The following is a 15853-nucleotide window of genomic DNA, read 5'->3' as shown; positions in this document are numbered from 1 at the left end:
TCTTCAATTTATAACTTATGCCTCGTTATACGTATACGCAACGTTTGCTGTCTACACATACTAGATGTTGGCTCAATTTTTTCGGATAACACAAGGTACTTCAGCGAATAATTCTTTAGAAAAAAACACAATAAAGCACAAATTACATGGAATTCTGATGGCAGAAAGTATTATGGTAATTAACGCCTGTAACCGGGAAGAGGATAACGAAGAAAGCTGTCGTAGGATACGAACCCAATAACGCAGGTTAGTCAAATAATTCGGGAAGAATTGAAACTTGGACAAACGAAAAAAAGAAAAAAGAAAAATTATAAAAGTAAAAACGATTGGGAGAAAGCTTGGAAGATGAAGAAGATATTTCTGCAAAAGGCAAGCGTCTTTTCAGCAAGTTCTTTCTTACACGTTACAATTTAGCGCAAAGAAAAAAATAATATCGTCCTGCAACGAAGCGAAGAAGGTGCAGAGCCAAGTCTTTTAAAAAAATCTTCTGGCATTCCTTTTTATACTTACTGCGCGAATTCGCATTTGATTGTGAGTTTTTTTTTCACCTATTATTTCGAATAAATCCTCTGCTTGCGTAGGTCCGACTTAATATTCTAAGGACGTGCGCCGGGCAAGAAGGGACGTGGTAGAAACGACAACGCGCACACTTTTTGCAAGGTTCACGGCTTGGATCCTACTTTCTTTTCGCCTTTCCTTCCGCCGCACGTCCATGGCTCGAATTCGACTCGCTAAAAAATGAAAAGCACTCCGTTCCAGAATTTCGTTTCACTTTATTTTCTTATTTCTCTTCACTTCACACTCCTTATTCTCGTCCCTTTTTTTTTTTCAACTCCTCTTTATAAAAAATCTACAACAATGAACAATCAAAGTAATCTAACTACAATATGATTTCGGTGCGCGTCGCGTTGCAACGAATGTTTGTTGACTGAATATATTTTTCTTTTTTTTCGATTTTTATTCAAGTTGCTATGTTTTAATTTCAATTTTATTCAGGCGGCGGTAGTTATATGTATAATATATGTATATATACACACGCATACATATATCCATATATATATATATGTATATATGTATATTTTAGCGAGTACATGCGCTTAATTGGTAGGTGTATAGTAAGTCAATTAGGTGTTTGATATCATACGTTTTCCCGTGTCTTGTTGGTACATTTTTTTCTTACATACAAGTCGTATATGCATCGATATTATGTATGTTACACAGCTAGACAAGGGTATGTCGAACTTGTTCGTTGATCAAATCGTACATATGCATGTAAAATCAAGCTCAGCGTTGAATTAACTCGTTGAAATGAAAAAGGATCCGATAATAATCTATTAATCACGCAAATCGTATAATGTGATATATAAATAAATTCTGTTTTTTTGAAAATTCATTCAAGAATATTGTTACTGCCTGGCAGTCGGAAATTATAAAATTACCTACGTATGAAAAACACTTTTATCGACAGATAACAAAACGCAAAGTAGATCAATATCATAATTGGAAAGTATAATATTGCTGCTCGGATATTACGGACGAATTAATGTCACTATCGTGCATATTTCCTGACGAATTCCAATAGATAAAAAAGAAAGAAAGAATCGAAAAAAAAAAACAAAACAAAAACAGGGGAAAAAGAATAAATTTATCGTCGTTACACTATTTTCCCTAGATACGGTCAACTAGAACCATAATAATAATGGTCGTAATAATATTTGTAACGATAATAATTGTAATATCGGAAACTAACTAAACAATATATTTACAAACAGAAACTTGAAAAAAAGTTTTTACACATTGTGATATTTCGACGTTATACAATATGTATATGTATATATATGTATATAATATGTACATAATCATCATCATAATTATAATCGTATAATTGCAGGGACGCTGCGCCCCGCTATGATACAAAACTATAACGATATCGTTAATTTTGAGGAGGTACATTTACTCAACTTATTCAATAATTAATAATGACAATAATGATAATAATAAGTAATAACTCACTTTACGTCTTTTCATGTTAATTGTGTATGTATATGCATTTGCATATGTACTATTACGTTGCTTCGTTTGAGGAGGGAGGGGGAACTTACTGTGTAAGACAGGTGACGGTACCACGGCACTATACTTCCTCTATACGGACCAGTCTCATCACCACTGTCAATGACGCCTATTTCCACAGTGTATGCAAATATATGTGTATATGTTGACCCACGATTACGCGTTGCAAATTTGATTAGCATCCTAGCCCCGTATCCTTTCATCTGTATATACCGAGAGGAAGTATTGTGAAAATTAGCAGGATGAGTGACTGACATATTCTAATGCCGGCTGGCCACCCCAAGTTTCAGCCGCCAAACGCGACTTATGGACGTTACGCAAGGCGAGTGCTTCTTTTTTTTTTTATTTAAGCAGATCTCAAATAAATGATTCGGTAATTCAGGTATGTGTGTCAATTATTTATTGTCGATTGACTGATTGTTGCATTACGAGGTATCGTAACAACGTAACCTCAACTCACCACTTGACGCGTATCTAAGGGTTTGACAGCTCCTGCGTCTGGTTTCGAAAATACCGCAGGGCACGATCTCATCGATCAATAGAGATCAATTATTTTGCGCATGTGCGGTCAATCCATCAGCCTCCCAACTTTCATCATTTCCTCAAGGTGTATCGTATGCCGGAAATATAGAGAAATTCTTGGATTCAAAAGAAAGGGAGTTGTTCTACGAACAGGCGAAAACCGCTCACATTCTTTCGCAGTAACGGGTGATTGAATATTTGTATGAAAAATGAAATAGCGAACCGGATACCGGTTTATACTTCTCAAGACTAATTCTACGATGGCCATTTTTGTAATTTATGTCTGCGAGACTGCGGATAATCACAATTATTTCAACATTTTTGATACGGTAGCCCGAGGGTACCTACTTGTTTGTTTTTTCTTTTTTTTTCGACAGCAGTTAAAATGAAAATTGTTGGTCTATGATAAAAATTTAGGAATGAAGCTTTGCCAAACTAGGTTATTTCAACCTCGTTGGGTTGTAAGGTCGTGTCGTGCGCTTACACAACAAACGAACACATCCATTTGTATGTACTGAGTTTTTCCCGACGAACAAAGACCCGCGTTACACACGCGTCGGAGGGCGAGGTCTGTAATACTTGGGCTTGGTCGTTGCTGCCCGATCCAGGCGGCAGTAAAACGGCGCTTAAATCCTACTTCTGCCTAACAAGATGCATCCGGAGATGTCGGCTCGCTCGCGCAGCATCCGGTCCCGATGATAATTTTGATAATAACACACCTAATGTAGGCACTCCGTCAGCACTGCCAAGCCACTGCAACGTGCGCAGGCTACGCATTACGGACTCGTTATTTCTCACATACTCCACCTCAAGACGATAATTTCCAGGTATGTTGCATACCTGCCTTACTTGTAACTTTTTGGAAGATGCGCAATATCGTTTGTGCCAACACAGAAGGCCCGAAAGAGAGGTGTTGCGGATTCACCGCGTGACTCGTAACGAATTGTATATATTGCGGCATAACGCGTATAAAATTTTGTCGACTATCGCATAGAGCGAACCGCGCATGGCTGTATCAGACGTCCACCTCGTGCCGGTGCCTTGTTACTTATTCCTCTGCATCGCGTCCCGCATCGGCCGTGATACGTAAAACGCATAACGGATGAAGCGTAAGTAAGAGTCGAGTGATCGGATATGCGGGACCCGCAGCTGAAGGCGGGAGCGCGGCGCCGTCGCCTTCTTAGAAGTTAGATAGCAGTTATCAAGCAGGTAAAGCCATGATGGCCGCCCGAACTCTCTGCAGGTATCGTGACGAAATTTCACACACGGATGCACAAGGTACGTATAGGTACGTGTATAAATCTACAAGCTCGCCTTGCTTCGCTCGCCCGCGTATCACGTGCGTGGAACTTTGGACGAGCGGGACGTGTACGCGTATACCCATGCCGATGTACGTTGTACGCACATGCATGTACATGTGCCGGCAGAAAGGTATAACGCGTACCTACACGTTGCCGCTGTTACGTATCGGAGACACACGCGTGTATCTAACAGGTAAGTGTTCGATAAATATCAAGTTCGGCGCTCTTTTCGTTTTGCTGGACCGTACGAGTGATAAAAAATTTAAACATCAGGGCCGAAGGAATTCCGAACCCTTGGACAAACGCTGCGCGACGTAACGTTTTATTTATATAAATTGATTTTACCGAATGCCTCAATCTTACGCGGCTTCGCTAGTCTTAAGCTTACCGGGGCGAGACGAAAAATCGATTTCACGTTTCCGTTTACGAGTAATTCGAAAAATTGTAATGATGGTAATTTCGCGAGACCGAGAATGGTCGTGTAGTGTGACTTTCAGAGCGAATCGTGCCCATCCGCGTGATGTGATAGATTCGCGAAAATTGAATTCCCTAAACCGAGATTTTTAGTGTGAAGTAGCGTAAGTCGAGTACAGCTTGACTGAATTAATTTGTGAAAAACTACGAATCTGTAGAATATTCGACGAGCGAATTCGATTAACGCTGGTAGAAATTTCGACGTCGCTGCCGTTGAAACACTCGCGATTTAATTCCGGCTGTACGATCATTTTCAACATCCGTGAGTTATTCAGCGATATTTCACGCCTAACAAAATGACAGTAGGAATAGTTGGGCTACGATTTCACCTTTGACGAATGCCTAAAAATTGGCAATTTAATTTGCTAAACCAACTCGTTTCACGCTTCACGTATGTATTGCTTATAGTTTTCTCTCGGCTCGAAGTAACTTCAACATTGTCAACTACCACCGAGATCTTCGAATGGGTTGTTGTACTTCCAAACGATAGACTATAGATAACTAATTATCGCGTCACAATTGAGCAGGACTCGTATTTAAGCCTTGCCTGCGAAAGCCAAATATTTACCCTGTTGAGGTTTAGTAACGTTATCGTAACGATTCATGCCGAGGAAAAGGCGTTGCTGAAAAACATATGTAAAACATATGAACTTATATTTTCAAATCTTCGTTCCTTCAAAATCATTGTAAAAATAGTATTTATTTCCTCCAATGTTTCGTTACGATAACGTTACTAACTTCAATGTCGGGAGTATTTTTCATGTTTACTTTACGATAGGTCCAATGTTTGAGGAAAAACACGAATGCAGGCAATTGGCATTAGTACGGTTTGCTGGCTTAAGTGCATACTGCGATGTACCGTTGAAGAAAACAGTTTGGTAGTCAGTTTTCGTCAATACAGCTGTCTCGGAAGTAATGGTATTTTCTTTTAAACGTTGGGCATTTACAGCGCCAATAAGTTCGGCCATTACACGAGGACGTTAAATTAAAACAAGTATACAAGAACAAGGTTTCCTAATAGCAAGAAAGTTGCCTTTCTACTCGTACATCCACCGTTAAACGCAAAAACGAATCCGGATACATAAATTATGATTTTGACGCAGCTCGAGGAAAGTCGCTGGAATTTTATCCAAGATGAGAAGAAAAAGGAGGTACATAAAAAAATTGAAAGCTTTTAAAAAACGATGATCTCACGGACGGTGACTGTGTTGAATTTGTCTTACAGGTTCATCCATAACCGCAACAACTACAATTACGACTAAAAACCGTTCGATTCAATTTCCGACTCAATTGTATCCGAAAAGGAAAAACTAATCCAGATTTCATTTGAACCCGCGTGGTTGTTTCGGTCTATTCTTATTGTTAGCAATGAACAAAATGGGAGGAAGCGCGTCGAGGTCTTGCCGCATTTCGTGGCCTTTACTCGATTTCGTCAATTTTGTTTTTCGTCAAGTCAAGTTATGATGGCGGGTTTTTACGCGGTAGTCTCGCTTCCTCCACACGTGGAGCCCGGGTTTGCCCTAAAAAGAAGAGAAATAAATATTTAACGGGCCAAGTTTGTCGGGTAAAGGTTCTGGCCCTGCAACGTCGCTAACAACGAACCTGGCCTGCTCGCCTCGGGTCAAAGTTTTGCGACGCCCGGTATTATAGTTGGAGAGGCAGCCGTTTACACGAGTTTGCCGAGGGTGGGGGTGGTACACCTCGAGTGCCGACGGCCGATAGCCTGCACCCCTTCGTGACTCAACTGTTTTCACCCTGTCGTAAAGTTATAAAATCCAAAAGTTTTTACCTCCCCTGTCTCTCACCCTCAACGCCACCCTTGCCAAAGCCAAAAAGCCCCTCGGTATCTGGGCCACGGGCAGTTTCTCTCTTCCTTCATCTTATTTCCTTATCGCTATTTATCACGAATTCATCTCCAAAGATATATATATATATATACTTTCAGCTGCAGTATTTATAATACTCTGTACTCGAAATCCCAACGAAAGATACAGCGAATTTCACCCACGTTTCGCGACGATGAGTAAATCGAAATCACAAACAAGTATTGGTGTTGTTTGTTTGGTTGTTTTTTTTTTTCAATTCCTTTCAATCAAGAAAATTGATTAAATCTGCATTCAAGTATACATTTTTTTATACTTGTTCATACCCCACGGTTCACATACCTACTTTACTTTCAATGGTAATAGCAAGATTTTTTATGCCAGAAAACACATTTCAGTGCAAAGAATTTATTATTGCGAGGAATGCTTGTCGGAGCTCCGAGTTATCTTCGCAGGAATCTTTCGTTGATACAATTAGCAGGCACAAGAATTTTCGTATCGGATGGCTGAGAACAATAAGCGAACGAAAGTTTTAAGAAGATTTTCTTAAAGTATTTCTATTATTTAAATTGTGATACTTGAAGTGCGTTATTTTCCCCGATTGCTTTTAAAAGTATAATTAATCTTTATCTCATATTATTGTCTACACCCGTCGCACACTGAACTCAAGAAAAAAAAAAAATTGGTTCATGCTCAAAGGTAACGAAAAATTACTGACGTAATACGAAAATGTAGTTTTAACCGTCAAGTTTTCTTGTACTCAAAGCGTAAATACCTATCGAGGGTTTTATTATTATTCCCTGAAAGAGCAACAACAGCACCGCGTATAGAACGTGTCTGCACGCCAAATATTCCGGACAGTACAGATCTCTACGATATGCTGCAGGGTCGTAAGTCTTAAGCGTAATTAAAAATTTCTATCTATTTGTCTGTAGTTTAATTCACTCTTTCAGCGTGCCTTTACCGACCATTGCTCATTTTCCCAATTTGAGTAAAGATTTCAAACCGACGGATTGCCTGGAAAGTTGCTCACCACGCGTATGCAATCGAAATAACCATTCCAGCAAGAGTTACCGTGCACAACTGCAGTTTCAAATCTATAAAAAATGACCGCTTGAACCTGACGTGGTGATAATTAAAAAAAGTGATAACGTAACAACATTGACAAAATTCTGGAGGCAATAATCAACTACAGCGTTGTTCGGTTTAAAGATTAGTGAAGAGGAATTTTCACGGATCGAACGAAACGCGTGTAGGCGAAGGTACATCCGGCGGAAAATTCTTCGATACACCGACGGTACGGAAACGTGGCCACGATCGCACGGCAATATCCACCCATATACAGGCACTAGGCATCGTCTACGAGGGTCTGGCTATGGTCTGGGGCATTCGCCGCGGATGGGGCGGCCAGACAATGAGTAACGGGGCTGCGAAGGGGACCACCGCCAGGGGAGCCTAGGGAACACACCCTTTCTCGGCACCCTACCTCCGCTCCGTCTCCAATCGATTACAATAGCACCTAGCCTACGGAGGGTGACTCCCTCGTTATGCGGGGTTCCCCCCGTCACCCCGTCCTACTCCTAACCTCGCGGCACCCTCGCCGAGGCTACACATCCACCCCCGCGGCGCCAGGTCACGTGAACCTGACCAACGCTATTAATTTGACTATTTCTTTCCTTTCTCTTTGTCATCCTGTCGTTTCCCTTCGTATTTTACGTTTTATTAACTTTTTTTCTTTGATTTTGTTTTCTTTTCCTTCATCGTGCGAAATCGAAAGCGAGGGGATGCGGGTATTTTTATTCATCCCTGTTCCTAGACAATTTTCGTTATTGTCGAAAGTGAACTGTGGGCTCATATTACCGCGCGATCAAGGGTTTAGGAGTGAATGAATGGACCGGATATAGTCGTTGATCGATAACGTCAAAATGTTTTCAAAATTGAAACTATAATGCAAAAAGGGTCGTTCAAATTCACGTGTTGGTAGGCTTGGAATATCTTGGTTTCACCTACTCAGTTTTTGCGTTCGGGCACAATGGAGGGGCGGCGCGAAGATTCGCACAGAGGAATGACCGATGATAGGGGGGCGTTTGAGGGTTTCGTAGTATCGCAGTGCATAACAGAGTGTTTCAAAACATTACGTTCACAACGTTCTATAGTTACCACCGCGAAGGAAATTTCACTCAAAAAATTTGAAATAATTTACAGAAGAATTGATTTGATGATACAAAATTGAAACTTCAGACTTCGTAAAAACGATCATCTTTGGCACGTTCGCCAAACAAAATGGTAGCAAGCATGGATTTTGTATAACGGTTTTATCTTCAATGAAAGTCCAAAATCTCAAAATTCACTTGGATCGCGTAAAGTTAACGGTTGAGAATTCTTATAGAAATGATTCATTCCAAAATGTTTATTTTTCTCAAATTTGCGTATCGAATTAATTCAATACCAGTGAATTCTCTTCTGTTGCGCGGGGGGAATGGTCGAGAATTGTATGTAGAAAAATTTCAATCTGGTAAAATTCCTGGTGGAATTTCGTAGAAAAAAAAAAAAAAAAAATGAGGCGAGGGCGGCGCGTCAGAGCTGAAAAGAGAGAAAAAAAGAACGGGAGTTGTTGGAGCGGACGCTTCGCCTCCGGAAAAACGGAGACCATAGGCACGGGGAAAAGTTTTTATAACGAAGAAACTTGGAGAACGCAAGAACCTGAGCATTTGTACAATGGCGTCGCGTCCCGATACAGTGAGGGATTTTGCTTCACGTACGTGATTATATACGTCACGAAAATGGAGGCGAGAGAATTACGCGTGTTCCATTGTAGTAAGATTTATGTTTATGAACATGGAAGGAGCTGGTAAGTAAGTGACCAGGTTTCGACGCCGTCTGTGTATTATAACAGTTGATGTTATGGGTAAACAAAGGTGTAACTCATAAATCGGCCGAAAGTAGAAACGATTAGAAAAAAATTATCGCGACAGGGAAAAACGGATCGGAAATATAACACGTTAAATTATCGCACAGGTGCTGATTTCTTCGAGGCGCAACCTTCGATTATCATTATCCAGACACTCGTGTGAAGTAGTCATCGGCTTCATCCACTCGTTCCACCTTCGAGCAATTTTTCTTATATTAATCCTCATCGGCAATTATTGTCCGAGGGTTTCGCCTGCGTACACCGACGGCGATTGAAACAATATTTAGTCAAATGTTCGCGTCTCTTGAATGTTATTTAAAAAATTGGTTCGAAATTCAGGTTTTTCCAACTTTTTTTCATTCCGTTTATCCCATTCATCGAACACATCTTTTTTTTTCTTTGTTATTGCAGGAATAAAAGGGACGGATGTAGAAAATCCAAGACTAAAGATAAGTTGGAACGAAAAATTTCCTTGACAGTGTATTGTTACCGGTCATTGCTAGTGGATTCGAGGAAAAATATTTTACCGGTTATTCCGCAAAGCCACTAACATGAAAAATATGCGTAAACGTTTTTTTTCCGTACGTACAACCACGTCTAATTCCGTCAGAATAATACCGTACTAAACGAATAGATATCTACCCGTATGGGAAAAGAATTTTTGCCTCTCCGAAGGAGTAAGACGAGCCTGTATTTCCAGTTTTATTTTTATATTCGCGTCGTGCAGAGACGCGCGGGGCCCCAAGATTCGGGTTTTTAGGGCCCAAGCGCTGGCGGGTATCCAGGTAGACGGGCACGTATTCCGTCGGTGTGCGTGCGTGTGTATGTTACGCGTTATACGCGTATCGAGCCCGGCTGAAATTCAGGTTCTCCTCGGAACTTCCAACAGAGGCTGGCTGTTGCAAGCCCTTCTTTGGCCCGGTGCCCTTCGGCTCGACTTGGGACGACGGGTCCCTTAGATATATACTACATACTCTGCTTCCAGTACAGTCGCTCGGAAAAGTTTTCACTGTCCTTATTTTTTTCAATTTAGCCGCGATACATACAGTTTTCATTTTTTCTTTTGCTTCGAAATAATACAAGGGAAGAATGGACCCAATTGGATAACGAAAATACGAGAATACGAGCATGGGAAGTGTTTGTAAATATTGAAGCACCATCTTCAGATGAGTCTGCGGAAGGCTGGACGTGGCTTTATCGGACATTTGTCAACCCGATTTTCCCATTTTCGGTCTTGTCTAACCGTTTCAGTTCTGAGCCTTCTTCCCTATTTCCTTTCCTCTCACTCCTCCTACAAACGGATGAACCCATAAACCTTATTCAAATCGTACTTCAGGCATGCCGAGCTTGATATTAATTCGAAAACTTGGTTGTACTCGAATGCCGATTCGGAAATGACACGTGTACCCTACGCACACACGTGATAGAGACGTGCGCATTAAATATATGCATGTGTGTACAGCTAACGCAACAGTACCTAACACCTTGCTGTAGCATTGACGCGATGGGTAAGAGCCGTTGCCTTCTTCGTTTCTACTTCACGCCTGGGTACGTATGTAAACATATACATACACACATACGAACTCACGCACACACGTATGCATGTAAACACGAGGTACAGGAACGCACGTGTGTCCGTCCGGCACCGCGACTCTGCAATACGCGATCAAAATCCACGATTACTTATCTTTCGTAAACTATAAATTCGTCGATTTACTATTTTATTTACCACTATTGCATCCGTTGCTATCTTCCTTAAGTCGTCAATTCACCGTTACGAAAGCAAAAACAAATTATTTAAGCGTACGTCAACTTTTGTCAGAGTTCCACATCTCTGGCAGCTGATGAGAACTTCAAAACACGTGCAGTTTCAATATTTTGTCATAATTGTCAGCGATAATTTCAATTGTGCTGTAGAGAGCATCCCGTGGGTATGTTAATGACATGATAGTATTTTCAAAACACTTTCGGATGGTTTCCTTGTATAACGACAGAGAATTCGGTATATTTGAAGACGCATTTTTATTTATTTTTTTTTTTGATCAAATTGATCAGCACCATAGATGTTGGTTGTTTGAATTTAAATACTTAGGTGGAAGACTTATGGTCTGGAATTGGGTGAAAATATTGAATTCTGAAAAAGACTCCCGGTACGCGGAATTTCGGAGAATATGTATCACTCGGATAAGCGTTCATATCCTACGCGGTAGAAAACCCTATGCATTTGCGTGCGAGGGTTTGGGTATTGTGCTGTTTCCGATATCTGAGATTATACAATGGTCCACACCGCAAGGCAGCACCGTTAATCCGTTACGGTTTACCCTCTACCAAATACCGTTTCCATTTCTTCGTTGACACGATAGTGAAATTTTACAGACCCGCCATGTTCCAGAAAATGTTTCGAAATTATTCTTGTAGCTAACTTGGTGCTGAATATCTGAATTTCGGACATATATCGCTCGATTCTTTATCGCTCTAAGATTATACCTAACTTGATAATGTTTTACCGACGATCTTATCTTCAACGGGTATCTAATGCAGCCTTAACGTAACGTAAAAGCCCGCGTATTATATGACGTCACAACCCTCCCGCATGATTTAATACACCAAGACGAGTCCAAAGTCGGGTTATCGCGTATGAAAGAACATCAGCATGAAAACGCACGTCTAGCAGATGGTTAGAGTCGTTCAACCATGCTTCAACCACGGCTCGAAGTGTCGGTAAATCTTTTGGGCATAACAAGTGTAAGCTTGTTGCTGTTAACCAAAGGCTGACGAGTCTAACTATCTGCCGCATCAACTCGGACTTGTCGGGTATATCGAATAATCCCTGGAAACTAAGTTCGATCTATGTATTACATTTTTATTTCTCGACCCTTGAGCGGCGACGGTTCGCTGCAATTGACGATGGCGATGCTGACTGGTGTCGAAGGTGGAACAAGAGGAGAATGTCGGAGAGTTTTGGTCGCGATGCCAACGTGGCAAAACTGCTTAAAGCGTGGGTGGAGTGTACGTACGGACGTACGACACAGTCGAATCGATTTCACAATATCGTTCCTCCTACGTATCGCCGGCGTACACGTATGCATGCACGCAGCTATTTCTCTCCACGTAGATGTGGTTACGCGTCGTATGTAGCTTCGGCGCAAATGCACACAACCGCGCGCGCGCGAGCGAGCATGCATGCAAACACACACGCATATATATACATATATATATTATATGCATATATACACTCATGCGTGATGAACCTAGTGTTCAAGCTATACATATTTATACATTACTGGGGTGGTTGGAGATGTACGATGAGGACGTAGGCGCGCAACCATCAATGTTTTCGCGTGTGTCATGCCTTCTATGTACGTATACGGATATGCCTGTGCACCTATGTAGGTGCATATCGTAAGTTTGTTCAGAGCTATGGTTGGTATGATACGTTCACTCGCAGCTATCCGGATGGAGCGAGAGAGAGAGAGAGAGAGAGAAAGTGGGGGAGGGGGACAGACACTCATTGCACGTTGAAATTCGAGGCAAAATACGTAGAGAGAGTTCTTGTTCCTTGCACGGCGAAGCGTGTGAGTGTGAAGAGGTATTTTTCTTTATATATACACGTGTATATATATGTATATATATATATATATGCGCACACACACACACACACACACACACGCGCGTACTTGGATTATAATAACAGAAGAAAACGTCGGTGTCTCTTTGCGATATTGTGTGCGGTGCCTCGATAAGGAGTCATGACAGAGTGATAGGTACCGTGATTCACCGTTTCTGTCTTTCTTTGTTTGCAGAGCAACTATTTAATATTATACTATTCTTCATCCTTTCGTCTATCGTGTATGCGTAACGAGAAATTCCGGTGTAGGTTCAATGGAAACTAGTATACATGTGACCGTTACGCGCTTCTAACAGTCCAATAATGGTTACGACAGCAGGTAGGTAATAGTTTTTGATAACAATAAAAAATATAATTAATTGATAATAATCACGATGCAAGTCGAAGGTGCTTCGTATCCTTTCTTTGTCTTGTTTGTTCGTTTTACCCTTCAACGAACGTGTGTTAACCTTAAGCGAAATGTTCCTTTTAGACACTAGTGTTCATTTGGGAATGCCATCACCGCAGATGCCATAGTCCAAGGTTTAATATACTTAGCTGAGGCAATTCCATAATCCTTTCTAATCCGGTTTTCGTGATCCTCGTGCAACCGTATAAATCGATGCATTTCAGATGTTTCATGCTCTCAGCAATGGTGGTGAGTCCTTTGTCCGTGAGCCTGCTGCACTGGCCAACGTTAAGGGTTTCAAGTTCGTGGAGGGTTTTGGCAATCTTGCAGATTCCCTCGTCGCTAACTTGACACGCGGATAGGGACAGGGACCTGAGGTTGAAAAGGCCCTGAGAAATATGAACCAAAGCCTGGTCCCCGATTTTGTCGCAAAACGAGACGTCGAGGGATGAGATTCTGCTGCTGCCCTCGGCCAGATACGCCATGCCGATGTCCGTTACGTTGTCGCAGGACCTGAGGTTCAGCTCCCTCAAGCTCGGCATCTTCGCGAGGTGTTTCAGTCCCAAGTCCGTCACGGACACGCAGAAGGACAGGTTGATGGACTTGAGGGTTGTAAGGCCGACGGAGACGTGCCTTAGTGCCTCGTCGCTGAGCCGTTGGCAGTCCTGGAGCCCGAGGTGTTCGAGGGCCAGGTTGCCGTCGGCTGTGTCGCGGTTCAGACCTGCCAGATGGGCGATGCCCTGGTCCATAACGTGCCAGCAGCTCCGGAGGTCGAGTTTCTTGAGTTTCTTGAGGCCCCACGCGATCAGGAGGAGTCCGGTGTTGGTGACGTTGCAGCACCCGCCGAGCTCGAGAACCTCGAGATTCTTCAGGTACTGCGCGATCCTCCCCAACGACGTGTCGGTCACCTGTTTGCACAGGGACAGATTGAGCTCCGTGAGCGATGGCAGTTCCTGGATCAACGCGTGAGCCAGACCGACGTCCGTCACGTTGTAACATCCGGAAAGGTTGAGCGACTCGAGGTTCGGCACCCCCTGGACTACGTCGCGGAGGGAACGCCTCAGGGAGAGGACCTGGACCCGCTTAACCCCGCGGCGAACGAGGCTGGCGAAGAGTGCCGGCGACGACCTCCTCAAGTGCAGCCTGGCCTCGACGCCTCTCCATACGGACCTGTGATAGGCGGCGTCCCTCCACGCCGCGCATACTTGGGCCGCTCGTCCCTTGTCCCTGACGTCGAGGTAGCTGAATATCAGGGCAAGGATCTCGGGATAGAGGCTGGACACGTGGGTACTCGCCGCGGAGTTTCCCCTCGGGATCGGAGGGAGCTGCCTCGGTATTCCCTGGTGGTTGGTCGTAAGATTCGTCGCCCCGTTGCCGTAGTGGGGTGGGTTCGAGGGGGTGTGCTGTATCGTCTGACTGTGAGGGGTCGAGAGGGCGAGGTGGGGTTGGTGGAGCGGATAGTATTGAGGCCTGTGCAATACCGTCGAGCCTCTCAGGGGCGGGAGAGCCGGTAATTCGGTCAGCAACAGCTGACCCTCTTCCATCTTCGTTCTTCAATGCTGCAGGGGGCAACGATGCCGGTTATCGTCTATCGCGTGCATAATAACCGCGGTCTCGGCGGACAAGCTGCTCAGCGATCAGCTGCAGATTTGTCTTCACCAAGCCATTTCAGAGGCGGGACTTCACTTCCGGTATCCGGCGAGGTCACTTTCAACACTCAAACCATCCGGCAGCACTGTACGAATATATTATTATCACTGCTACGCCTATATCTATCCGGGTGTCGTTCTCGTTTGCGTGCCGCAGCGACGGACGGAGATAAGTCGGACGTGGACCCGACACACGGCACTATTACGACTACTGGCCCACGCTTTCCAGCCCCGTCACCGAACCTGCACAGTGAAAAACAGACCACAAGGGTACACCACTTCCGTCGATCGTGGGGTGGGGAGAAGAAAAATCCTTTCGCACACCTATCGAAACACACCGAGGACACACCGACGACGATGGACCGAGTTTGACGCGGTCGCGTCGTTACGTTAACCGCTCGTCGTCGGGTTACACGACACGTCGTGATACATCAGGTGGACGCGACGGAACCGATCGAATTGCGACCGCGCAACTACGCCTGCGAACTCACGCACGCCGGGTACGCGGAGAGGAAAAATACACGTATTACGGAGAATAGAAACGCGCGTTCTCTACGAGTATGCGAGTGATTGCGAGGTCACTCGTCGTGGATTGGGGTGAGCGACATGGCGCCGAGGTTAACGAGTGCGCTTCCAGTCGCGTACTGCGGTTCAAGCCCCGCGTTCGAACTTGGCGGCGAGCGCAGCGCGCGGCGCGCGGCCAGGTGGCGGTGGGATCAGAGCCCCGCGGAGGGGGAAGGAGGCGGGGCCAGGGACGGCTCGGACAGAGGCCGGATTGGCGGGGCCGCGGCGACGCAGGGTCACGTGACCCGGCCGGCGGATATCGATTCGGGCCGCTCTGCGGCGGCATTTTTAAGTTTTCGCTAGGAGAGGCGGGACCAGCCGCGAGGCGCCCCCGCTGCTCCCGTTCGCCTCTCGTTCGCTACCGAACTCGATCGTGCCTCGATAACGTCGATTGATTTTTTATTTTTCACCTTTTACTTCGCTTACACTACGCTCGTACGTACATGTGTATTCTACACGTACCTACGTCCTTCTAGCCTTTTCTTATAGTACAAGATCTGTCGCATCCTGCGCGCATCGTACA

The 15853-nt window shown here is 44.0% G+C and overlaps 1 protein-coding gene across 1 annotated transcript; it reads right to left on the bottom strand.

Moving 5' to 3' along the window:
* Positions 1-752: 752 nt before the first annotated feature.
* On the bottom strand, positions 753-15387 carry LOC107216649 (F-box/LRR-repeat protein 14). The gene has a single exon (XM_046732552.1). The coding sequence runs from the start codon at positions 14659-14661 to the stop codon at positions 13228-13230; it is 1434 nt and encodes a 477-aa protein (XP_046588508.1). The 5' UTR covers positions 14662-15387; the 3' UTR covers positions 753-13227.
* Between the last annotated feature and the right edge of the window lie 466 nt (positions 15388-15853).

The sequence above is a fragment of the Neodiprion lecontei genome, chromosome 1 (genome assembly GCF_021901455.1).
Source record: "Neodiprion lecontei isolate iyNeoLeco1 chromosome 1, iyNeoLeco1.1, whole genome shotgun sequence".
NCBI lineage: Eukaryota > Metazoa > Arthropoda > Insecta > Hymenoptera > Diprionidae > Neodiprion > Neodiprion lecontei.
The sequence above is the reverse complement of the archived record's forward strand: the minus strand, read 5'-3'. Positions and strand labels throughout refer to the sequence as shown.